Raw genomic sequence first — 27,905 nt, 5'->3', positions numbered from 1 at the left:
AGGAGTTGGCGGATGCTTTAGTCCAGGTCTGGGAGGAGATCCCTCAGGAGACCATCCGCCACCTCATCAGGAGCATGCCCAGGCGTTGTAGGGAGGTCATACAGGCACGTGGAGGCCACACACACTACTGAGCCTCATTTTGACTTGTTTTAAGGACATTACATCAAAGTTGGATCAGCCTGTAGTGTGGTTTTCCAATTTAATTTTGAGGGTGACTCCAAATCCAGACCTCCATGGGTTGATAAATTTGATTTCCATTGATAATTTTTGTGTGATTTTGTTGTCAGCACATTCAACTATGTAAAGAAAAAAGTATTTAATAAGATTAATTATTTCATTCATTCAGATCTAGGATGTGTTATTTTAGTGTTCCCTTTATTTTTTTGAGCAGTGTATATCAGCCTGGGGCTGCAGGACAACAAAAATCACCTGTCATGAGCACAGGTTGGCTATGAAATTGGCAGTGAAGAATTCAATATCAAAATGTTCATATCAGCTATTCAATATTGAACACAGTTGGGCTATAGGTCAGTCCCATCCACACTCAGTTATTTGCATAAAGATATTAATCCCGCGGTTGTTCGGTTTGACAGGACCGTTGGATCAGTCCTATGGAGAGGCGGCGCGGGAGGTAATCCCCTCTTGCTTCCAGCCACTCCCTCTGACGGGCTCTGTGCTCTCACTCGCCCGTTTGGCTTGAGTTGCTTCTGATGCTGCAGCTACCATAGTCGTTCTATCTCCCAATAACAGCAGTCATGGCGACAGAGGTCCAACCACTCACTCTGGATCGAGGTAAGACGCACAACCGTCGGATTCGCTTTGTTGTTGAATTATTTATGGTTCCGTAACTTCAGCGGGCGATGCATAGGCGGACGACATTTGAGGTGAAACTAGTATAGGCTATTATTTAAATGTGACATTCGTCAGTTTATATTTCTCTCTTGCCGGATACCGTTATTCGCTGGGAATAAAATGTCTGCACCGTTTGGTGCGCACTCTGCAAAATGGGATAAAACGGCTTAAATAATGCTGTTCAGCAATATTATAACAAAGGTGTATTACATCGCACTGCTTATTAATAGAGTGCATTTATCACTGTTATGTAATATCCAGTAGAATATTATCTCGCTGTATTCTTCACTTCGTGATTGGGATAAATAATTTATTGGGCGCAGGAAACCAATCACGCGTAAATCCTTACTTCTCTGGACATCAGACAACTTTTGGATGGGTAGGCTTAAGAATAGATAACAGCTTTTTTGATTGGTTTATATCTTTCTTGAATCTATTGGGAATTTGGACAGTGAACAATAAAGGGGTACAGGTCTTCACCCCATAGCATACCTGTTGTTGGCAGTGAAAAATGAATTCATTATTCTAAAGGAAAGGATAAGTCCACAATGTAGTCTACCTATAAGCCTACGTCATATTTTGGAGTAGCAATAGGCCTACTTGCACGCGGACTTTAGGTGATATTGCTTTCCTACAGTACCCTGCCTGTCCAGTGATAACAGATGGATACAGATGTGTCACAGCATGATTGCAGGTCATGTGATAAAAGCTTATTTTATGAGCTCATCATTCAGATGTAGTCATGCAACCATCACCGAGATTGCCATTGGTTCTATGTAGCCTACTTATTTTTTCCGATAGCTCCTGGCTATTGTTTCATTTTGATATTCAAAACGGGGACCATGGGGAATATGGATAAAATGTGTAGCCTACGTATCAGTCTGGAAATATGTAGCCTATAGAGTGCTTAAATCCGGCAGTGAAAGGCATTAGTGTGGCTGCATGACACAAACGAAACGAGTGGTGTTAAAAATAGAGAAAGAGGATACATCTGGGAAAAGTAATGGGCATGGACTCACTTTGAATGATTGCCACAACAGTCAGTGACAGTAGGCTAAGCTGTAAACGACTTGGAATAAACAACTCAATTGAATGTTCAATTGAATGTAGAAGGCAAGAGGATCTGTCTAAATGGAAAAATTACAAATGGTGACATCTTTACATTGTATTGTCCACAGCATTGCGCATGAGTAATCTATCCTGGCTGTTGTCGTGAAGTATGGAATGGATGTAAACCAAGGATCATCAGCAAAAGTGACCTGTCTTTATGCCCAAGGAATAGCGGATAATATACGTTTTATTCACACTTTATAAACATTGGCTCATTTGAATGATTTACAGTTAATTCCAATGCTCAGTGGCAATTGGACTCATTATTGCGTGACTGAAGCAACTGATAGGGGCTCTACATTAGTCAAACGTCTTCACATACTGTATATGAGCTTGAATGGGGAGTGTGTGCAATGGCAAAAACATGATACAGGGCAAAATGATAAACAAGAAGCTCAACTCAGTTTCCTCCCACCATCCTCAGTTCAAGGAATTCAGTAATTAGGGGAAGGAACATTTCTGGCATTGAGATTCTATTGATAAACAAGTCATTCATTATATGACACAGTGGGGAAGAGTTGTTTTCTCCCCAGTCAAACTGAAATATAAATGCCAGTATAAGCTACTCAACCCTTTCCATTAGATATGGACATTTGGGTTTGCATATAGGTAGACTAGTGAGTCAGAGCCCTTATCATTTCAGAGAGAACATTCAGGTGACTGCTGTATTCACATGTTCTGCACATTAACGTTAAGCGGTCACTGCCCCGCAGCAGTGATCATGTAGGGGATCATAATGATAGCTTTACAGGAGCTGTCATTGTCTTTGCACAGAGTCCTTTGTCGCTGCTGCCACTAGCGAGGAAACGCTGTAATTGATATTGAAAAGAAGGCTGTTTTTTTGTTGAAAGCAGGATGTGTTAGGAATTTGTCAAACACACACACAAAGAGGCGGGAAACTCACAGTGTGCTTTGAGGTCATGACTGCACTTCCTGCTATTGTCTCAGGAAATGACTCAAACACCACAGTCCTGTGGAGAAACAGCCTGTGTAGGAACCTCCCATGGCACCAAAGTTCTCCTTCAAAGATTGACTCTCATTCAAACACTAACCGGCTCCAGGCATGCCAAGACTATTGGTATTGATAGAGATACTGAGAGAGTTCTCAACTGTGTGCCATGAAGCCATAATAATATCAGTCAGGCTGAGGCTGGACAGTAATCACAGTGAAATGTGAGAGTGCTCTTTCTGCCAGATATTTGCTGGTGGAGAGGCATTTGAGGCCTTTGTGAGTGGAATACTTATCTATTTGCTAATTGAGCGGTGTAGGAAAACCCAGACACAGATGCTCAAACAGGTTTCTGTGCTGTCTGAAATTACAATGGATTTACTAAGAGGCCAAACATCGAGGGAGAGCAGAAGCTTGAAATCTGGAAGTCAATACTTTGTTTGATGCTCTCCATGTATGGTTTATTGCCATAACATAGAACAACCACACATTTCCTTGCAAGTTATCACTTATACTTTGTTTTGGTCTATTCACAGGGGAGAAAGGGCAAAAAACTATAACCTACTCAGGGCCCTAAGCATGTTGTCTCACCATACTGCAGACAGGCTTTGCTTTGCTTGCAGAGGTCACTGGGTTTGTTTGCTGTTGCGCAGCAACCTTCCTCTTGTACCTTGCTTTGGGTGATAACAGAGAGGAGGGATTACAGGTGAGGTGAACAGCCAGCTCACCATTGCCATCAACGGAGAGCTGTTTAGAATGGCACAGCTCTGCGTAAGCTCTCATTAGAACCACATTGAAAGGAAAGGTAATTTGTTTGGGATGGACATTTGCCAGGTAATCAGTCAGAGGAAGGGAGACAAAAACAGAGTGCAGTGTCATCTGCTTCTGCCTTAGACGGTCACCATCAGGGCTCATTAGCCTAAGGAGTGATTTATTTTCCCTCTATAGTCAGGAATGTCACGGCAGGGCCATTTAGTGTTAATTCACTCGATTTATGGGGGGGGTTGATAAAGTGAGGTGTGTCCACTTAAAAAGCTCTCCTGTTGAGGAGCTGGCCTCATGTCTGGCAAGCCCCTGCTGGCCTGTTCCTCTACTCATCCAGAGTATGAGCACAGTAGAGGTTTTTGTGTGGTAATTTCTGTGTGGTTGCCAATGGCACAAAGGATACGCAGGTCAAATTGGGAAGTGGCAGATGGCATGGCCCCTCCGGGGTAATTTATTCTGGCATGTGGAAGGCAGACATTCTCGTAGTGACTGTGTTAGGGATTGAAGAATAGTTCAGACTAGTCTTACTTTTAACATTTTAGTCATTTAGCAGACGCTTTTATCCAGAGCGACTTACAGTAGTGAGTGCATACATTTTCCTACTTTCTTTCCCTACTGGGCAGTCTTGAATCAGTCAGCTATGAAAAGTTTCTCTGTAAGGGCCTTAGACATCCCAGTGGAGACGGAGAAGATGCACCTACATTGCATTATCTGTTTTCATCATCACCATACCTTAATGAGCCAGCTAAGTTTAATTGGAATGTATTTACACCACACAGCATTTTTATTAATGCTTTTTGCAAACAGCTCAACATCATGTTTTAGACTCTTACTCAAGTATAGAAAGCAGTGAAGCACTCATTGCTTAATACTGTGGCGTTGAAAGGCTTGGACCCCAGGAAGAGTAGCTGCTGCTTTTGTAACAGCTAATGGGGATCCAAATAAAATCCTAAAGGCTTGATGACTTTCTCTAGTGAGGGTGACCTTTGTTAGTCACAAGCACTTGTTAAGGGGCTGAAATAATCTGTGCCCAAGGCAGGACAGCACAGACCTGGTGTGTTTCAGTACAGCAGCATCGCTAGCTGCTTGTATGGTCTTCACATTTTATTTATGACGCATCCAGAGTGATGGCCGCATTAGTAAATCCAGTCATCAAAGTAGAGCAGAAACTGAACTCAGTGTACTTGAAAGGCTGACTCATTCTGGAACTGGTGACTGTTTGACACCCTGCTATTTATAGTTTGAACCATCATTTCTGTGGTCGTCCGTCATTGATTCGATTTAAGAAAATCTCAAGGTGAAACGTGCACAGTATATTAGAGAGAGATTTACCTCTAAACGTCTTAACATTGTCAGTCACAGAAACAGATTTACCGCTAAACGTCTTTACATTGTCAGTCACAGAAACAGATTTACCACTAAATGTCTTTACATTGGCAGTCACAGAAACAGATTTATCACTAAATGTCTTTACATTGTCAGTCACAGAAACAGATTTAGCACTAAACGTCTTTACATTGTCAGTCACAGAAACAGACTATAGTAGACTAGGTTATTAGATACACACTATTAATTCATTGATTCCTCTTGGCTCTTTAGAGGACACTGCTTTCAGTAGCTGTCACGCCCTGGCTCTGGGGACTCTTTAATGTTGAGCCAGGGTGTTAGTTTCTATGTTTAGTTTTCTAGGTTTCTGTTCTAGATCGTTGTTTTCTATGTTGGCCAGGGTGGTTCCCAATCAGAGGCAGCTGATTCTCGTTGTCTCTGATTGGGAACCATACTTAGGCAGCCTGTTTTGCACAGGTCATTGTGGGATCTTGATCCGTAAGGTTTGTGTTTAACCCTAGGACTTCACGTATCGTTTATTGTTTTGTTCGTGTGTGTACTCATTAAAAGAATGTACGCTTATCACGCTGCGCCTTGGTACGGTTCATGTAACGATCGTGACAATAGCACTTTCAGAATAGTTGTCTCCCAAAGTTGGACACCCTCTAAAAGACCTTCATAATTTTATTAGAACATGAATTAGAATGAGCATAAATGTTTTATTTGTTGGATGCCTCAAGAAATCTTTCTCACAAAGAATTCAGATATTATTTATATTGGCCTTTGTTCTATTTATTTTGCTTTTATTTATCTCTTTATTTGCTATTGGGGACACATACATAGGCACATTATGAATTTATTCATACGTACGCTTGAGGACGTACAGTATAATTTTGGTTAAAGTTTGCCACAGTGATTTCAGTATACAGTAAGTTTGCTTTACTGTCTGCTGTAATTGGAGACGGATGATAAACCTTTCAAATAGAGAAATATGGCATTACCCAGTCAGGAGTGATTGTTGAAATAGAAAATGGTAGATGAGAGCCCTATGTGACTGCTCCAAAAACACCTCTCATTACTTTCAGCTCATCCAATCAGGCAATGGTAATGAGTGTTCTCACTGCTCACATTCAAAGTGTGGCAAAGAGAAGTTAAGCTAGGTCAAATGTTTGGCAAGTAGCATCAATATTCCTGACTACTCAATGCATAGCAATATACTGGTGTTTCATACTTTATTTAGTTATATAATACTGATGAAGGCAAGAAACATGCCTCCCCAACTTCACAGATGTAATTAATGTAAATTAGGAGTTGTATGTTTAACTTTTAACAGCCATTGTTTTGCATCCCATCTCTGGCTCCACATCCCTAATAACACCTCCAATAAGAGCAGCAGTATTACCTTGACACCTTTGTCTTCCTTGAAAACAAGTATCAAATGAAACAGGAAAAATGGTTTTATTGCACACAGTGCTCATGCCTTGCAGATGTTCTAATGGCAACATTGACCTGCCGTTGTGTCGGTGTAAAAGCTGAGCATACAGTAACTGCTCTTTGAATATTTTCATTTTTTGGAGGAGGGGTGAGTCCCACAGATGTTTCGCACATCTGGACCCCCGGAGTCCATCTCTTGAGTTGGTGAAGCGCCAAGGGGGCTGAAGTCTCATTGGAGTGTGGAGACATGAGGAGACATGAGGAGAATACAAATGGATTAGTAGGTGAGTGGATTCCCTCCACTGACTTCTATTGGTTTCAAATGAATCTATCTCAGTGGAGTGAGGAAACCCTAAGAGAGGAGATCTTTCAATATAAGCCTACTAGAATGTGTGTGCCCCCAGGCTTGGAGGGAAGCAAAAGTCATTCTGCTACCTAAAAATAGTAAAGCCCCTTTACTGGCTCAAATAGCCGACCAATTAGCCTGCTACCAACCCTTAGTAAACTAGTGGAAAAAATTGTGTTTGACCAGATACAATGCTATTTTACAGTAAACAAATTAACAACTTGCTTATAGAGAAGGACATTCAACAAGCACAGTACTTACTCAAATGACTGATGATTGGCTGAGAGAAATTGATGATAAAAAGATTGTGGGGGCTGTTTTGTTAGACTTCAGTGCGGCTTTTGACATTATCGATCATAGTCTGCTGCTGGAAAACCTTATGTGTTATGGCTTTACTCCACCTGCTATATTGTGGATACAGAGATACCTGTCTAACAGAACACAGAGGGTGTTCTTTAATGGAAGGCTCTCCAACATAATCCAGGTAGAATCAGGACTTCCCCAGGGCAGCTGTCTAGGCCCATTACTTTTTTCAATCTTTACTAATGACATGCCACTGGCTTTGAGTAAAGCCAGAGTGTCTATGTATGCGGATGACTCAACAATATACATGTCAGCTACTACAGCTACTGAAATGACTGCAACACTTAACAAAGAGTTGCAGTTAGTTTCAGAGTGGGTGGCAAGGAATAAGTTAGTCCTAAATATTTCTAAAACTAAAAGCATTGTATTTGGGACAAATCATTCACTAAACCCTAAACCTAAACTAAATATTATAAAAAATCATGTGGAAATTGAGCAAGTTGAGGTGACTAAACTGCTTGGAGTAACCCTGGATTGTAAACTGTCATGGTCAAAACATATTGATACAACAGTAGCTAAAATGGGGAGAAGTACAGTGGGGAAAAAAAGTATTTAGTCAGCCACCAATTGTGCAAGTTCTCCCACAAGATGAGAGAGGCCTGTACTTTTCATCATAGGTACACGTCAACTATGACAGACAAATTGAGGAAAAAAATTCCAGAAAATCACATTGTAGGATTTTTAATGAATTTATTTGCAAATTATGGTTGAAAATAAGTATTTGGTCACCTACAAACAAGCAAGATTTCTGGCTCTCACAGACCTGTAACTTCTTCTTTAAGAGGCTCCTCTGTCCTCCACTCGTTACCTGTATTAATGGCACCTGTTTGAACTTGTTATCAGTATAAAGGACACCTGTCCACAACCTCAAACAGTCACACTCCAAACTCCACTATGGCCAAGACCAAAGAGCTGTCAAAGGACACCAGAAACAAAATTGTAGACCTGCACCAGGCTGGGAAGACTGAATCTGCAATAGGTAAGCAGCTTGGTTTGAAGAAATCAACTGTGGGAGCAATTATTAGGAAATGGAAGACATACAAGACCACTGATAATCTCCCTCGATCTGGGGCTCCACGCAAGATCTCACCCTGTGGGGTCAAAATGATCACAAGAACGGTGAGCAAAAATCCCAGAACTACACGGGGGGACCTAGTGAATGACCTGCAGAGAGCTGGGACCAAAGTAACAAAGCCTACCATCAGTAACACACTACGCCGCCAGGGACTCAAATCCTGCAGTGCCAGACGTGTCCCCCTGCTTAAGCCAGTACATGTCCAGGCCCGTCTGAAGTTTGCTAGAGTGCATTTGGATGATCCAGAAGAGGATTGGGAGAATGTCATATGGTCAGATGAAACCAAAATAGAACTTTTTGGTAAAAACTCAACTTGTCGTGTTTGGAGGACAAAGAATGCTGAGTTGCATCCAAAGAACACCATACCTACTGTGAAGCATGGGGGTGGAAACATCATGCTTTGGGGCTGTTTTTCTGCAAAGGGACCAGGACGACTGATCTGTGTAAAGGAAAGAATGAATTGGGCCATGTATCATGAGATTTTGAGTGAAAACCTCCTTCCATCAGCAAGGGCATTGAAGATGAAACGTGGCTGGGTCTTTCAGCATGACAATGATCCCAAACACACCGCCCGGGCAACGAAGGAGTGGCTTCGTAAGAAGCATTTCAAGGTCCTGGAGTGGCCTAGCCAGTCTCCAGATCTCAACCCCATAGAAAATCTTTGGAGGGAGTTGAAAGTCTGTGTTGCCCAGCGACAGCCCCAAAACATCACTGCTCTAGAGGAGATCTGCATGGAGGAATGGGCCAAAATACCAGCAACAGTGTGTGAAAACCCTGTGAAGACTTACAGAAAACGTTTGACCTGTGTCATTGCCAACAAAGGGTATATAACAAAGTATTGAGAAACTTTTGTTATTGACCAAATACTTATTTTCCACCATAATTTGCAAATAAATTCATAAAAAATCCTACAATGTGATTTTCCTAAAAAAAAATCTCATTTTGTCTGTCATAGTTGACGTGTACCTATGATGAAAATTACAGACCTCTCTCATCTTTTTAAGTGGGAGAACATGCACAATTGGTGGCTGACTAAATACTTTTTTTCTCCACTGTATGTCCATAATAAAGCGCTACTCTGCCTTTGTAACAACACTATCAACAAGGCAGGTCCTACAGGCCCTAGTTTTGTCACACCTGGACTACTGTTCAGTCATGTGGTCAGGTGCCACAAAAAAGGACTTAGGGAACTTGCAATTGGCTCAGAACAGGGCAGCACGGCTGGCCCTTGGATGTACACAGCGAGCTAATATTAATAACATGCATGTCGATCTCTCCTGGCTCAAACTGGAGAAGAGATTGACTTCATCACTACTTGTGTTTTTATATATATATATATATATATTTTTTATTTATTTTTTTATTTCACCTTTATTTAACCAGGTAAACCAGTTGAGAACAAGTTCCCATTTACAACTGCGACCTGGCCAAGATAAAGCAAAGCAGTGCGATAAAAACAACAACACAGAGTTACATATGGGGTAAAACAAAACAAAGTCAAAAATACAACAGAAATACATATAATATACAGTGTGCAAATTTAGCAAGTTATGGAGGTAAGGCAATAAAATAGGCTATAGTGCAAAATAATTACAATTAGTATTAACACTGGAATGATAGATGTGCAAGAGATGATGTGCAAATAGAGATACTGGGGTACAAATGAGCAAAATAAATAACAATATAGGGATGAGGTAGTTGGGCGGGCTAATTTCAGATGGGCTGTGTACAGGTGCAGTGATCGGTAAGGTGCTCTGACAACTGATGCTTAAAGTTAGTGAGGGAGATAAGTGTCTCCAGCTTCAGAGATTTTTGCAATTTGTTCCAGTCTTTGGCAGCAGAGAACTGGAAGGAATTGCGGCCAAAGGAGGTGTTGGCTTTGGGGATGACCAGTGAGATATACCCGCTGGAGCGCAGACTACGGGTGGGTGTTGCTATGGTGACCAATGAGCTAAGATAAGGCGGGGATTTGCCTAGCAGTGATTTATAGATGGCCTGGAGCCAGTGGGTTTGGCGACGAATATGTAGTGAGGACCAGCCAACAAGAGCGTACAGGTCACAGTGGTGGGTATTATATGGGGCTTTGGAGACAAAACGGATGGCACTGTGATAGACAACATCCAATTTGCTGAGTAGAGTGTTGGAGGCTATTTTGTAAATGACATCGCCGAAGTCAAGGATCGGTAGGATAGTCAGTTTTACGAGGGCATGTTTGGCAGCATGAGTGAAGGAGGCTTTGTTGCGAAATAGGAAACCGATTCTAGATTTAACTTTGGATTGGAGATTCTTAATGTGAGGAGAGAAGGAGAGTTTACAGTCTAACCAGACACCTAGATATTTGTAGTTGTCCACATACTCTAGGTCAGACCCGTCGAGAGTAGTGATTCTAGTCGGGTGGGCGGGTGCAAGCAGCGTTCGGTTGAAGAGTATGCATTTAGTTTTACTAGTGTTTAAGAGCAGTTGGAGGCTACTGAAGGAGTGTTGTATGGAATTGAAGCTCGTTTGGAGGTTTGTTAACACAGTGTCCAATGTGTTTATGAGAGGTGTTGACATGTTAGGTGCACCGAGCTGTCTGTTTGAGCTACTGGCGCACAGCTCGGTCTCCCATGCATACCCCACAAGACATGCCACCAGAGGTCTCTTCACAGTCCCCAAGTCCTGAACAGACTATGGGAGGCGCACAGTACTACATAGAGCCATGACTACATGGAACTCTATTCCACATCAAGTAACTGATGCATAGTAAATTTTGATTTAAAAAACAGATAAATAAACACCTTATGGAACAGCGGGAACTGTGAAGCAACACAAACATAGGCGCAGACACATGCATACACACACATGATAACATACGCACTATACACACCCGTACACATGGATTTTTGTACTGTAGATATGTGGTAGTGGTGGAGTAGGGGACTGAGGGCACACAGTGTGTTGTGACATCTGTGAATGTATTGTAATGTTTTTAAAATTGAATGAACTGCCTTAATTTTGCTGGACTCCAGGGATCCATAATAAATACAAATACAGGACTGGTATCCTGGGGCTTCACTGAGCCACATTCTTTTAATGAGTGGAATAGAGAGAGAGCCAGATCCATGCGTACTCTCAAGTTCCTCTCTCAGATGGATTGGAGTGTTAGTTAGTAAGGCAGGCCAGGATCATGTTGCCTGTCTGTATGTTACCCTCCAGATGTACTGTAGTTATTCATAGAGCGGCTCCGGCTTGGTAACAGGCCACGCCATGTGGGCGGTGAGGATATTCTTAGTGGTGTGTAGAGCTACGCTTACAGAGTGGTTTGCCTTTGTGTTGGTGTTGTAGGCTGAGGGACTTTAACGTCGATGCTTGTGATGGTATAGCTCAATATTACCATGGTTTTACTGGTCTGTGTGTGTCTACATAGCCAATTATAAGGTCAGATTAATAAGGACTTAAGTTCTCAGCTAGTCTCCTAGGTGATGTGGCTAAATGCACCATGCAGGGATTTGATGTGAGGCGTCATTGTAACATGTCTTATTTGGGAGTCGTTGCAGACACAGCTACAGTGGGGAGAACAAGTATTTATTCATTTGCATTTTATTGCATGACATAAGTATTTGATACATCAGAAAAGCTGAACTTAATATTTGGTACAGAAACCTTTGTTTGCAATTACAGAGATCATACGTTTCCTGTAGGTCTTGACCAGGTTTGCACACACTGCAGCAGGGATTTTGGCCCACTCCTCCATACAGACCTTCTCCAGATCGAGTTCAAACAGGTGCAGTTAATACAGGTAATGAGTGGAGAACAGGAGGGCTTCTTAAAGAAAAACTAACAGGTCTGTGAGAGCCAGAGTTCTTACTGGTTGGTAGGTGATCAAATACTTATGTCATGCAATAAAATGCAAATTAATTACTTAAAAATCATACAATGTGATTTTCTGGATTTTTGTTTTAGATTCCGTCTCTCACAGTTGAAGTGTACCTATGATAAAAATTACAGACCTCTACATGCTTTGTAAGTAGGAAAACCTGCAAAATCGGCAGTGTATCAAATACTTGTTCTCCCCACTGTATGTGGATGTGACATAATCACCCTGGGCTGCCAAGCAAATCTTATACCCTAGGGTTTTATACCCCTTAGATCACACACAGAGCGAACTATTTGATGTCTCACTCCTCAGTCCTCACACTGTATACAAAATACAGGATTGCTCCTCACAGCAATGGGATGGCGTTCTACTACTACTGCATGTTTTACAACAATTATCACACAACACTATCCAAGGTCTGTCCAAGACATTCTGTCCACAAATAGCCATCTACATATTGAAACAAATCAACACAGCAGTGCTTGCAGAGGGGATGAGCTAGCAGATCAAGGGAAGCAGTGTGGATGATGGGTATAATAAGTGTCACGATGCAGCAAATGAAATGCAACTGTTGGAGAGGGGAGGCTTTTATTACCTATTACCTGCAATAACTCCGGGATCAGGAGAGCCACTGCTCTAGACTAGCCCTCATAACTGGTCTAGGGGGATAACTACTATCACATCTGGTAGCAACAGACCATATTAACTGTTGGTGTGTTGGCTAACTGGGCTCAGACACTGGACAGTCTGAATAGGGGAGATGGGACATTACATGTATGGCCTCGTTACGGTATTTGCGGTATTTGTTACACAAATGGAGGTCTAAAATACTGCCTTTGACTGCTTGTAGCCTAAAACTTTTCAGGACTTTTCAGGACTGCCAGATCTCCTTTCAAACAACTTGATATCCGGTCAAAATCCTTCCCTTTAGCAATCAAACACGGTTAGCTTTACTTTTACAAAATAGCTTTTTAGCCTATAACCCAGTTTATTTCAAATAATTAATTAATTTAATTCCCCCGACAGAAGTTAAAAGCCAAACTACTTGAAAGTGGTGCTGAACAGGTGGAGAATCCTAACTATCGCTTTTGATCAGTGTAGCGTCAAAGTACAAAAACGGACCCCAAAAAATCCCATCTATAAATATTGTTTTTTAGAAATCTTAATCTTTGAAGCGTTTCTCGAGTTCGGAGTACTCATCAAAGTCCTTGACGAGGATGAAGAAATTGTTGCTAATGAGCAAATGAGGGCAGTTAAAAGCCCTCCTGATCTGGCCCTGACCTCGCTATAATGAGAAATAAACGCTCATAAAACTACCCAGGCTGCTTGGAATAATACCAGCACATTACTGGCCACTCATTAGTGCAAAGCTAACTTGGTTTTTTACAGGTATGGTACAGAATATTGTACAACTTCAGTCACCTTACTTAGGGACTCATAGGCCGCCTATTAAATCTGATGGAAATTCTGTACATTAGCTACATTACCTTTGCACAGCTCTGTTGCAGGGGTAATGTAAAGTAGTAATGAATACTGTTATATCCCTTCATACACACTCACAGGTTCAGAGAAAAGTGTCCCTTTTCCTGTGCCCGACTCCCTATGCACCAGCTCTAATTCTGCTCACATCTCCCCATCCCCTGAACCTGACAGGTCAGGCAACAACCTGGAAGTGTGTTGGGTCATTTTCCTGTTGAAAAACAGATGATAGTCCCACTAAACCCAAACCAGATGGGATGGCATATCGCTGTAGAATGCTGTGGTAGCCATGCTGGTTAAGTGTGCCTTGAATTCTAAATAAATCAAAGACAGTGTCACCAGGAAAGCATCCCCACACCATAACACCTCTTCCTCCATGCTTTACGGTGGGAAATACACATGCGGAGATCATCCGTTCACCAAGGACACATTTCCACCGGTCTAATGTCCATTGCTCGTGTTTCTTGTCCCAAGCAGGTCTCTTCTTCTTATTGGTGTCCTTTAGTAGTGGTTTCTTTGCAGCAATTCGACCCTGAAGGCCTGATTCACACAGTCCCCTCTGAACAGTTGATGTTGAGATGTGTCTGTTATTTGAACTCTGTGAAGCATTTATTTGGGCTGCAATTTCTGAGGCCGGTAACTCTAATGAACTTATCCTCTGCAGCAGAGTTAATTATGTGTCTTCCATTCCTGTTGCGGTCCTCATGAGAGTCAGTTTCATCATAGCGCTTGATGGATTTTGCAACTGCACATGAAGAAACTTTCAAAGTTCTTGAAATGTTCCTTTTGACAGACCATCATGTCTTAAAGTAATGATGGACTGTCGTTTCTCTTTGCTTATTTGAGCTGTTCTTGCCATAATATGGACTTGGTATTTTGCCAAATAGGGCTACCTTGTCACAACACAACTGATTGGCTCAAACGCATTAAGAAGGAAAGAAATTCCACAAATTAACTTTTAAGAATGCACACCTGTTCATTGAAATGCATTCCAGGTGACTACTTCATGAAGCTGGTTGAGAGAAAGCCAAGAGTGTGCAAAGCTGTCATCAAGGGAAAGGGTGGCTATTTGAAGAATCTCAAATATAAAATATATTTTGATTTGTTAACACTTTTTTGGTTACTATATGATTCCATATGTGTTATTTCATAGTTTTGATGTCTTCACTATTATTCTACAATGTAGAAAATAGTAAAAATATGAGTAGGTGTGTCCAAACCTTTGACTGGTACTGTATATACATTGAGGGAAAAAAGTATTTGATCCCCTGCTGATTTTGTACGTTTGCCCACTGACAAAGAAATGATCAGTCTATAATTTTAATGGTAGGTTTATTTGAACAGTGAGAGACAGAATAACAAAACAAAAATCCAGAAAAACACATGTCATAAATGTTATAAATTGATTTGGATTTTAATGAGGGAAATAAGTATTTGACCCCCTCTCAATCAGAAAGATTTCTGGCTCCCAGGTATCTTTTATACAGGTAACGAGCTGAGATTAGGAGCACACTCTTAAAGGTTTGTTACCTGTATAAAAGACACCTGTCCACAGAAGCAATCAATCAATCAGATTCCAAACTCTCCACCATGGCCAAGACCAAAGAGCTCTCCAAGGATGTCAGGGACAAGATTGTAGACCTACACAAGGCTGGAATGGGCTACAAGACCATCACCAAGCAGCTTGGTGAGAAGGTGACAACAGTTGGTGCGATTATTCGCAAATGGAAGAAACACAAAATAACTGTCAATCTCCCTCGGCCTAGGGCTCCATACAAGATCTCACCTCGTGGTTGCAATGATCATGAGAACGGTGAGGAATCAGCCAAGAACTACACGGGAGGATCTTGTCAATGATCTCAAGGCAGCTGGGACCATAGTCACCAAGAAAACAATTTGTAACAAACTACGCCGTGAAGGACTGAAATCCTGCAGCGCCCGCAAGGTCCCCCTGCTCAAGAAAGCACATATACATTCCCGTCTGAAGTTTGCCAATGAACATCTGAATGATTCAGAGGAGAACTGGGTGAAAGTATTGTGGTCAGATGAGACCAAAATGGAGCTCTTTGGCATCAACTTAACTCGCCGTGTTTGGAGGAGGAGGAATGCTGCCTATGACCCCAAGAACACCATCCCCACCGTCAAACATGGAGGTGGAAACATTATGCTTTGGGGGTGTTTTTCTGCTAAGGGGACAGGACAACTTCACCGCATCAAAGGGACGATGGACGGGGCCATGTACCGTCAAATCTTGGGTGAGAACCTCCTTCCCTCAGCCAGGGCATTGAAAATGGGTCGTGGATGGGTATTCCAGCATGACAATGACCCAAAACACACGGCCAAGGCAACAAAGGAGTGGCTCAAGTAGAAGCACATTAAGGTCCTGGAGTGGCCTAGCCAGTCTCCAGACCTTAATCCCATAGAAAATCTGTGGAGGGAGCTGAAGGTTCGAGTTGCCAAACGTCAGGCTCGAAACCTTAATGACTTGGAGAAGATCTGCAAAGAGGAGTGGGACAAAATCCCTCCTGAGATGTGTGCAAACCTGGTGGCCAACTACAAGAAACGTCTGACCTCTGTGATTGCCAACAAGGGTTTTGCCACCAAGTACTAAGTCATGTTTTGCAGAGGGGTCAAATACTTATTTCCCTCATTAAAATGCAAATCAATTTATAACATTTATGACATGTTTTTCTTCTTTTGTTGTTGTTGTTATTCTGTCTCTCACTGTTCAAATAAACCTACCATTAAAATTATAGACTGATCATTTCTTTGTCAGTGGGCAAACGTACAAAATCAGCAGGGGATCAAATACTTTTTTCCCTCACTGTATATATATATATACATTTTACATCCTATAGAACGTTCTGTGTGATATTATCTCTGCTATACAACACTTGGCCATCATTACAGAAGATGCTGAGTGGAGTCGTGGAGTTAGGGTGATTAATGCCCTGTAAAGATCTCCCTGACAACACTTCTTGGCTTGCAGTAATCAATCCTGATGGAAATCGAGCCCACAATTTCTTCTGGTTCACTGTAATCCACTGTGATATTCTGGGTATCATGTTCTTTGTCCATTTATACTTGTGTACTAACAGTAAATGTTGTGCCCTTGTATGTCTGTTTGACTGCCTAACACTGGCACAAAATATAACCTGCTAAACGACTACAGGTTCTATGTATGCAGTTCTCCCTCCTACCTAGTTCGCCCTAGGTCTGTAAACAGTAATAGCTTTTTGTCTCCTCTCTGCCTCATTGGGTTACACTAGATTTTCTTCCGTCTTAGTCCAGCCTCCCTGGGTTTGGCGTGATGTTTGTAAACATTGTTGAGTGTTTACCTCGCTCTGATGGTGTCGTCCAGAACATGGCGCTAGTTCAACACCAGGGTAATAGTGTTTCAGATCATTGTTTACAATCCTTGCGCTTAGCCTCTGTATACACTTGCTATTCTGATGTAGTTTGATATTTCTTGGATTAATAAAGTAGACATCTCCTCACTTAACGATTTGAAATGTTTCCTTTTTCACATCTAAGCTATATTATCAACTCCAAAACATAATCTTGCTATTTCTTCCAAGTGTCACTGTGTCGACATCAAGCTAGGTTTTAAAAATAAAAAATCAGTATTTGATTACAAGTGGTTTGATCATTTTCGAGCGACTCACTGATTGCAAACTGTATAGTTTGGTCTTTGCACATGCTGAAGGGATAAAGGGTTGACAGATGCACATTATCGACCAACTGCTTTTTATTTTGGTTCTTCTAAAACAACTGACTCAATGATTAGGCTAAGCACCAAATCCCTCCTCTCCCCTTCCAGCATGTACTGGCAGACCGATGGGGCGGCGCGCACAATTGGCCCAGCGTCGTCCAGGGTAGGGGAGGGATTTGGCCGGCAGGGGATGTAGCTCAGTTGGTAGAGCATGGCGTTTGCAACGCCAGGGTTGTGGGTTCGATAAAATAATGTATGCACTAACTGTAAGTCGCTCTGGATAAGAGCGTCTGCTAAATGACTAAAATGTAAATGTAAAATGTACTGTAATTTCTACATTTTTCCTGTTTGTCGCTAAGAGTGTGAAAGTAATCTGCCTTACTCCCTGGACTTATTCAGGGGATGATAATTAGGGGTGGAGACCTTACTAGACACAGGAGTCAAAGCCTTTAACTTAGGGCGTCATGGGCTTGTTTTAAAAGGATCTAATGCCCACGGTACCGCTCCTGCCGGAAATCGCTCGCTTTGAACGGAACGATTCCCTCCCTCGAAGTCCGCCCCCCATTTTCTCATGCATGGAGCAGGCCTAATGCAAACGACACTGGGATTGCTTTCTCTCTCTTTCTTGTTCCCCTTGGCCTTGACTGAGTTTTCTTTCCGTTATCCTCTATATCGATTCACACCGGTGTCTTTCTCAGGGCTCTGCTGTTAATGTAATTCAATATTAATGTAATTCATTTTTCCCTTCTTGTCCTCTCTCTCTCTCTCTCTCTCTCTCTCTCTCTCTCTCTCTCTCTCTCTCTCTCTCTCTCTCTCTCTCTCTCTCTCTCTCTCTCTCTCTCTCCTCTCTCTCCTCTCTGTCTCTCTTTCTCTCTCTCTGTCAGATGTGGCCAGGGCGATCGAGCTGCTGGAGAAGCTACAGGAGTCCGGGGACGTCCCCGGTCACAAGCTGCAGTCCCTGAAGATGGTGTTGCAGAGTGAGTTCTGCACAGCCATTAGAGAGGTGAGTCGAGTCCCCGGTCCCATGGCCCCACTGCCTCAGGTTCCTTTTGCCCCTGCCAACACAGGGAAATTAACCACAGGTCACTGATGGTTCTTTTTAATAAATAAATGTGGCTATCCTAGTCAAATCTAATGTCTTAAAGGGTGTAGTTGCAAAGAAAGTTAGAAATAATAGAATAGGAATGGTGTTGTACACAACAATGTAGACTTCTAGGGCTGTTCTTCCAGACAGACCACAAATCAAATCAAATCAAATTTGATTTGTCACTTGCGCCGAATACAACAGGTGTAGACCTTACAGTGAAATGCTTACTTACAAGCCCTTAACCAACAATGCAGTTTTAAGAAAAAAGTGTTAAGTAAAAAATAGATAAGGAAAAAATTTAAATATCAAATAATGAAAGAGCAGCAGTAAAATAAAATAACAGTAGGGAGGCTATATACACGGGGTACCGATACAGAGTCAATGTGCAGGGGCACAAGTTAGTCGAGGTAATTGAGGTAATATGTACATGTGGGTAGGCTCCACTTAGTTTATGTCAACTCAGACACACAGACTGAAGCGTAAGAGGGCCATCAATACTCAGACTGAGGTCATCTAAAATATAATATAATATGCCATTTAGCAGACGCTTTTATCCAAAGCGACTTACAGTCATGCATGCATACATTTCATGCGTGCATACATTTCTAGTAGGAAATGTCAGAGAGGACTGGCCCTTTCATTGAGTAGCAGGATGAGAGAAGGCTGGCCTGGGAGTCAGGCAGAGACACTGGAGCCTGGTGCTGCCTGGTGGTGGGGAGGCTTCATGTCTCTGCCAGGAGTAGCAGCGATGCAGCACCCTACAGACTAGCTTAAAACAGCTGGCCATTGAGAGGGAAAGAGCGAGAGAAACACTTCAACCACCAACAACACATCCAGTCACCAGGGAAACTAGAGAGGATCAGCTTGGATTGGTTGCTGAGGCTGACCGGCCATGGGTTCCAGTCAATGACGTCCTTGTGTGAGCTGACACTTTGCCACGGTGCAGAATGGCTCTTTCTCCTAGAGGTCTAACTGCTAGAGGGGCTAGAGAGTGAAGATGAGTGGTTATGGCCATGATAATGTTTACTAACTGAGATCATTATCAGCACATGCTGTTACGCTGCAACATTCAACAGCTGGGTACTCCACTGTGGCGTTCACGTTAGTGGTTACTAGATTAACAGCGTCCCAAGACAATAAATACTCCCATGTCTCTATGGAAGACCAGAGAACATGGCATTTATGTGAATTGAGCAATACCTTGCCATGCTTGCCGTGTCGCATGTGTTTACAATCCAGCATACGGTCACAACCCCTGTGCACACTTTTCTAGCACACGCTAATTTTAAAATGTCACCCTTTTTCCCCAGACTATGGATAGTGACGAGAATCATAAAACACTTTCCTGCAGCTCGCTCTTAATACCCTAACATAGCAGGACTAGACTGTTGAGCCTCTTTGAGCTACATTGGTGATCTAATCGTATCGTAATCACATTTGACCTCTTCTGACCCCTGTTCTGTACTGCATGTCTGCAGATGTGTAGTCTTTGTAGTTGAGAGAGCTATTACAGGAAGGTTAAAGGTTGCTTCAGAGCCCTCTATTGTTGCGCTGTATTGGGATTCACCTGCATGTAATTTCATTAATGCAGATGACCTATACTGCATTGAGTTGCGGCCACCAGGTATTATAACTGAGCGATTCGATTTGTTCCCCTCCTCTCATATCTGCTGGGGAAGCTCATTTCATGGTCTGATGAACAGAATCCCACAGACCAGGGTAGCTTGATCATGTCTCTACTGTAGAAGTCACAAAGGTGATCCGGTTGAAAACCTTCTTCACAGTGTCAATAGAATTTACAGCCACATGAATCAGCCTAGCTATGGGTGAGGGGGTTAGCTGGCTAACTGTTGATAGGGGAAAATGATGGGGGATGGAAATGCCTGCTAAGCTGGAAGACACCCAATGACAGAGAGATGGACTGAGGAGGAGCGTCGCTCTTCCCAACCATGTCTATCAATGACATCTCGGAGCTCGGGGAAAGTCCCTGAATGAGTCGTCAGATGAAAAGGGAAGGACACCAGGGAAGACTGGGAGCGCTAACCAGCTGGAAATGATGGACTTTATGATGATTTCCAGCTTCTCTGTTAGCTTGACTTAAAGCGTTATGCATATCAAGAACTGGTCCTGATGAGAATCATCCGAGAGGCCCGAGCAAACGATTCAACCACACATGAAATCGAATCATGACTTTCTTAGTCACAAAACAATGCAGGTAATTTTTCCTTGCTAAGAAAAAGCATAGTCTATTCCAATGAACTGAATTAATTATGTGATCATAGAGTTGTAGTAGCCGGATGATAATGGAATAGTGCATATGTATAAGGGTCTCACTTTGAATTCATATAAAGGAAAGGATTTGTGTGCCGCTCCATTGAGGGCGGACCTTTGCCTCTTACTGCATTTACTGCTGAAGGATGAAAGCCACTTCATTTAATTATCTCTGTGCGTTTAATAGTCTCTTTTTGTGTCATGCAGACAGAGCAAGGGAGGTCTGTGAATGAACAGTTATTAAATACTGTGTCACTTCTACCGAATGACCCCTTTAAACTCTGTCAGCTAGAGAGAGGAGAAGGAGAGCTCTTCAACCGCTCTTTCTCTCTCTCTGTCTCATCTCTTCCCCCATTTTGCTCTCTGCTCCCTGACTCAGTAGAGAGAGGGAGACTGTCGGGGAGCCATGGTTACACGCGTCATGCCAGGCACCCTCCGGGCAGCTCTCTCCACGATCAGGCATTGTGGCGTCCTCGTAAGGCTGACGGTAGACTGGTAGCCCCCAGCCCGTCAAGCACAGTGAGCCTTCTACAGAGGTGAAATAGATCTGGGTTAATGAAAGCCTGCCATGGTGAACTCCCAGTGAACCGGAGTGTTAGAAGAGAGAGGGAGAGTATATTCAGGAGGAAAGTAGAGGACGGAGGTAAAGATGGATGCATAGCAACAGGAGGGGGAGTGGGGTAGAACTGATGCCTTCAGGAGTGCAAGTCTTTCAAATCTCTCTCACTCGCTCCTCTCTCTCCATCTGTCTCTCAATTCAATTATATTTCAATTTAAGGGCTTTATTGGCATGGGAAACGTGTGTTAACATTGCCAAAGCAAGTGAAGTAGATAATAAACAAAAGTGAAATAAACAATAAATATTAACAGTAAACATTACACTCAGAAGTTTCAAAAGAATAAAGACATTTCAAATGTCATATTATGTATATATACAGTGTTGTAACAATGTGCAAATAGTTAAAGTACAAATGGGAAAATAAATAAACATAAATATGGGTTGTATTTACAATGGTGTTTGTTCTTCACTGGTTGCCCTTTTCTTGTGGCAACAGGTCACAAATCTTGCAGCTGTGATGGCACACTGTGGTTTTTCACCCAGTAGATAAGGGAGTTTATCAAAATTGGGTTTGTTTTCGAATTCTTTGTGGATCGCTGTAATCTGAGGGAAATATGTGTCTCTAATATGGTCATACATTTGGCAGGAGGTTAGTCTCTCTCTCTCTCTCTCTCTCTCTCTCTCTCTCTTCTCTCTCTCTCTCTCTCTCTCTCACTCACTCTCTCACTGTATGTTCCCTGGAGCTTCACAACATCAACTGACGGTAAAAAGAACACAGCAATTTGTTCCATGTTGCGACTGTTTTCTTTATGTTATTGGAGATTATTTTCCCCCACTGAATTATCGGAACAGAAGGTTAAATTCATTAATTAACTGGGTTCATTAAGGTCAGTCTAAAAAGCTCCAATATCTTATTTTTGTAAGTGAACTGCTTGCTGAGAACAAAATACCATTTCTTTATTTTGTTGGTGTGAAGTGTGAGCTTGAGGTTATTCTTTTATTTTCATATCAACAAACAGACTTTGTTTTTCATCAGTCAGACGGAGGATATTCGGGATATACGTAGGCTACACCAAACCACTTGTTTTATTGTTGAAGCACAGATGAAGCACTTTGAAGTCGTAAAGGAGCAAGGGCCTTTGTTTTGTTCCAGCTCATCATACAGAAATATTGAATGATGGTTGAGCCCAGAAAACAGTTGCACTCCTTTGTAGAGAGTAGAGACATACCGAGGTGTGAGCTGATGACTAGAATTCCTGTAAGTGTCCATTCCAGAGAAAAACAATACAACGAAAAAGTTTTCAATTCACTGCACAAGAAAAAAAACAAAGTCAATGTTGTTCTTTAAGAAGGGTTTGAGACGTTACAAGTTAATTTGGTTTGCTCGTTGAATAATTCAGCAGTAGTTAGTGGTAAATCCAATTTGCACTTAAACTAGTGGATGTTTGTGCATATAGTTAAGCAAATTACGGACTGAAATAGCTTGACCTTTATTGTTATTCATGTGTTTCCTAGACACAATTATCCTGGCTCGCTGCAAGGCGTCCACTGAGACCTTGAATACACAACAGTTCAAACATCTGTGTATTTAAACCAAGCTCACAATGATGGATGGATGCTGTATCTTTATATGAAAAACAATGCACTGAAAATGTGTATAGCATCTTGGCTAAAGAACAAGAAGGATGTGGGCTAAAATGAGTCACATCAACAACTACATGACTCCGTATGGGGATTTAGGCCAATGTCTCATGTAATGTTCAACAATGCAACACTAATCAGAGGATTCATAATGTTTCTAGTTGTTTCTGTTGGATCACCAGAGGAAGGTGTAATAATGGCATACTGTACACTGGGGGTGCTATTGTAAATGGTGTTGATACAGTATGTCATATTCTGTATAGAAACGACTCAAAATAGCTCTTTTACACCTGAAAGCTTTCCATTGGCTCATAATGCTGACTCCTCTTCAGAGGAGGGTAGAACACTGTAAATGTGGAAGAGGTGTCCTGGAATAAGGCCCCAAGATACTGCCATGGTGTTCAATGCTGGAAATCAAAGAGTTGCTAAGCTGAAAAACAAAGTACTGCTTTTCGACTGTAACACCAGAGTTACACTAGTGTATGTTATACTAGGGACATTGTGTTTCCATAGCTAGGCCTGACAGTGAGGACTTGTAAAGAGCAGAATCAGCAACCTCTTCATAATCAAAAAAGGTGTTCAACATCGTTCACAGTTAGCCATTGTTATGTATTACTGAACAAAAATATAAACGCAACATGTAAAGTGTTGGTCCCGTGTTTCATGAGCTTAAATAAAAGATCCCAGAAATTTTCCATATGCACAACAAATGTATTTTTCTCAAATGTTGTGCACAAATTTGTTTACATCCCTGTTAGTGAGCATTTCTCCTTTGCCAAGATAATCCATCCACCTGACAGGTGTGGCATATGAAGAAGCTGATTAAACAGCATGATCATTACACAGGTGCACCTTGTGCTGGGGACAAGAAAAGGTCACACAACACAATGCCACAGATGTCTCAAGTTTTGAGGGAGTGTGCAATTGGCATGTTGACTGCAGGAATATCCACCAGAGCTGTTGCCAAAGAATTTAATGTTTATTTCTCTACCATAAGCCACCTCCAATGTCATTTTAGAGAATTTGGCAATACGTCCAACCGGTCTCACAACCGCAGACCACGTGTAACCCAGGACCTCCACATCTGGCTTCTTACATTTACATTTACATTTTAGTCATTTAGCAGACGCTCTTAACCAGAGCGACTTACAGGAGCAATTAGGGTTAAGTGCCTTGCTCAAGGGCACATTAACGTCATTTAGCAGACGCTCTTAGCCAGAGCGACTCACAAATTGGTGCGTTCACCCTATAGCCAGTGGGATAACCACTTTACAATTTGGGGGGGGGGGGGGGGGTTAGAAGGAATACTTTAGCCTATCCCAGGTATTCCTTAAAGAGGTGGGGTTTCAAATGTCTCCGGAAGGTGGTGAGTGACTCCGCTGTCCTGGCGTCGTGAGGGAGCTTGTTCCACCATTGGGGTGCCAGAGCAGCGAACAGTTTTGACTGGGCTGAGGGGGAGCTGTGCTTCCGCAGAGGAAGGGGAGCCAGCAGGCCAGAGGTGGATGAACGCAATGTCCTCGTTTGGGTGTAGGGACTGATCAGAGCCTGAAGGTACAGGGGTGCCGTTCCCCTCACTGCTCCAAAGGCAAGCACCATGGTCTTGTAGCGGATGCGAGCTTCAATTGGAAGCCAGTGGAGTGTGCGGAGGAGGGGGGTGACGTGAGAGAACTTGGGAAGGTTGAACACCAGACGGGCTGCGGCATTCTGGATGAGTTGTAGGGGTTTAATGGCACAGGCAGGGAGCCCAGCCAACAGCGAGTTGCAGTAGTCCAGACGGGAGATGACAAGTGCCTGGACCAGGACCTGCGCCGCTTCCTGTGTAAGGCAGGGTCGCACTCTCCGAATGTTGTAGAGCATGAACCTGCAGGAGCGGGTCACCGCCTTGATGTTGGCGGAGAACGACAGGGTGTTGTCCAGGGTCACGCCTAGGCTCTTCGCACTCTGGGAGGAGGACACAGCGGAGTTGTCTACCGTGATGGCGAGATCATGGAACGGGCAGTCCTTCCCGGGGAGGAAGAGCAGCTCCGTCTTGCCAGGGTTCAGCTTGAGGTGGTGATCCGTCATCCATACTGATATGTCTGCCAGACATGCAGAGATGCGATTCGCCACCTGGTGATCAGAAGGGGGAAAGGAGAAGATTAGTTGTGTATCGTCAGCGTAGCAATGATAGGAAAGGCCATGTGAGGATATGACAGAGCCAAGTGACTTGGTGTATAGGGAGAAAAGGAGAGGGCCCAAAACCGATCCCTGGGGGACACCAGTGGTGAGAGCACGTGGTGCGGAGACAGCTTCCCGCCACGCCACTTGGTAGGAGCGACCGGTCAGGTAGGACGCAATCCAGGAGTGAGCCGCGCCGGAGATGCCCATTTCGGAGAGGGTGGAGAGGAGGATCTGATGGTTCACAGTATCAAAGGCAGCAGACAGATCTAGAAGGACAAGAGCAGAGGAGAGAGAGTTAGCTTTAGCAGTGCGGAGAGTCTCTGTGACACAGAGAAGAGCAGTCTCAGTTGAATGACCAGTCCTGAAACCTGATTGGTTTGGATCAAGAAGGTCATTCTGAGAGAGATAGCAAGAGAGTTGGCTAAAGACGGCACGCTCAATAGTTTTGGAAAGAAAAGAAAGAAGGGATACTGGTCTGTAGTTGTTGACATCAGTGGGGTCGAGTGTTGGTTTTTTGAGAAGGGGAGTAACTCTCGCTCTCTTGAAGACGGAAGGGACATGGCCAGCGGTCAAGGATGAGTTGATCAGCGAGGTGAGGTAGGGGAGAAGGTCACCGGAGATGGTCTGGAGAAGGGAGGAGGGGATGGGGTCAAGCGGGCAGGTTGTTGGGCGGCCTGCAGTCACAAGTCGCAGGATCTTATCTGGAGAGAGAGGGGAGAAAGAAGTCAAAGCATAGGGTAGGGCAGTGTGAGCAGGACCAGCAGTGTCATTAGGCTTAACAAACAAGGATCGGATGTCGTCAACCTTCTTTTCAAAGTGGTTGACGAAGTCATCCACAGAGAGAGAGGAGGGGGGGAGGGGGGGGGGAGGATTCAGGAGGGAGGAAAATGTGGCAAAGAGCTTCCTAGGGTTAGAGGCAGATGCTTGGAATTTAGAGTGGTAGAAGGTGGCCTTAGCAGCAGAAACAGATGAAGAAAATGTAGAGAGGAGGGAGTGAAAAGATGCCAGGTCGGCAGGGAATTTAGTTTTCTTCCATTTCCGCTCCGCTGCCCGGAGCTCTGTTCTGTGAGCTCGCAATGAGTCATCAAGCCACGGAGCTGGAGGGGAGGACCGAGCCGGCCGGGAGGATAGGGGACACAGAGAGTCAAAGGATGCAGAAAGGGAGGAGAGGAGGGTTGAGGAGGCAGAATCAGGAGATTGGAGGGAGAAGGATTGAGCAGAGGGAAGAGATGATAGGATGGAAGAGGAGAGAGTAGTGGGAGAGAGAGAGCGAAGGTTGCGGCGGCGCATTACCATCTGTGTAGGGGCAGAGTGAGTAGTGTGGGAGGAGAGTGAGAGAGAAAAGGAAACAAAGTAGTGGTCGGAGACTTGGAGGGGAGTTGCAGTGAGATTAGTAGAGGAGCAGCATCTAGTGAAGATGAGGTCAAGCGTATTGCCTGCCTTGTGAGTAGGGGGGGACGGTGAGAGGGTGAGGTCAAAAGAGGAGAGGAGTGGAAAGAAGGAGGCAGAGAGAAATGAGTCAAATGTGGACATAGGGAGGTTGAAATCCCCCAAAACTGTGAGGGGTGAGCCATCCTCAGGGAAGGAACTTATCAAGGCGTCAAGCTCATTGATGAACTCTCCAAGGGAACCTGGAGGGCGATAGATGACAAGGATATTAAGCTTAAATGGGCTAGTGACTGTGACAGCATGGAATTCAAATGAGGAGATAGACAGATGGGTTAGGGGAAAAATTGAGAATGTCCACTTGGGAGAGATGAGGATTCCTGTACCACCACCCCTCTGACCAGATGCTCTCGGGGTATGCGAGAACACATGGTCAGACGAGGAGAGAGCAGTAGGAGTAGCGGTGTTTTCAGTGGTGATCCATGTTTCCGTCAGCGCCAGGAAGTCGAGGGACTGGAGGTTGGCATAGGCTGGGATGAAGTCAGCTTTGTTGGCAGCAGAACGGCAGTTCCAGAGGCTGCCTGCGACCTGGAACTCCACGTGGGTGGTGCGTGCAGGGACCACCAAATTGGAGAGGCAGCAGCCACGCGGTGTGGTGCGTTTGTGTAGCCTGTGCAGAGAGGAGAGAACAGGGATAGGCAGAGGCATAGTTGACAGGCTGTAGCAAATGGCTACAAAAATGCAGAGGAGATCGGAATGAAATGGGCTAAGCATCTGGGAGTGGAGAGAGCAGGGCCTCCCTCACCAAATCTTCTAGCTCGGAAACTAAAATTGTTTCACTGAACCACCCGAACAAAAACTCTCCCAACTTCCGCCTTTGGAAATCAGAATTGTTGTGAACCACAGCGGTTCAATGTTTAAAGGAGTAGACTCAACCCACTTTGTTCAGCTAGCCAACTATGACTCCATAGCCAACTAGCAGACTAGCATCCAATAACAATAACACACCGTTTAGCGCCAACACTTGGTCACAACAAACCACCAATATTGTGATATCACACTAAACAGATCATTCGTGTCTGTGTCAAGTTCCTTATATGACGCAGCAATGATTAGACGTTGGCTAGCTAGGACAAGTAAATTGTGGTTAGCTACTACAGTACAGCCAAATGGTCATGTTGGGTAGCTAGCAATGGCCACTTCACCTGCAGGATCGTCTGAGACCAGCCACCCGGACAGCTGATGAAACTGAGGAGTATTTCTGTCTGTAATAAAGCCCTTTTGTGTGGAAAAACTCACCCCACAGGCTCGCAAGTGGGTGGGCCCCTGCCCAGTCGTGAAATCCATAGATTAGGACCTAATGAATTTATTTCAATTGACTGATTTCCTTATATGAACTGTAACTCAGTGAAATTGTTGCATGTTGAATTATATTTTTGTTCAACATATAAATGATGGCGAAAAGCCCCAGCGGTCTTGGCCCCAAGTCAGGGCAGGTCCACTGAGGCCATGGCCCAGTGAGTACCAGGAGCCA

General features: G+C 43.5%; 1 protein-coding gene across 1 annotated transcript in view; it reads left to right on the top strand.

Annotated features, from left to right (window-relative positions):
• Positions 1-712: 712 nt before the first annotated feature.
• LOC311128930 (protein lin-7 homolog A) overlaps positions 713-27,905 on the top strand; it is a 51,031-nt gene continuing 23,838 nt past the window's right edge. Inside the window, exons 1-2 of the mRNA XM_084161166.1 lie at positions 713-792; positions 18,152-18,270. Of these exons, the coding sequence (XP_084017292.1) occupies positions 756-792; positions 18,152-18,270 (156 nt within the window). The 5' untranslated portion in view covers positions 713-755. The remainder of the gene's footprint in view (positions 793-18,151; positions 18,271-27,905) is intronic.

Source organism: Coregonus lavaretus, assembly GCF_964263955.1.
Source record: "Coregonus lavaretus genome assembly, chromosome: 5".
Classification (NCBI taxonomy): Eukaryota; Metazoa; Chordata; class Actinopteri; order Salmoniformes; family Salmonidae; genus Coregonus; species Coregonus lavaretus.
Note: the sequence above shows the minus strand (reverse complement) of the source record. Positions and strands in the feature narration are given on the sequence as shown.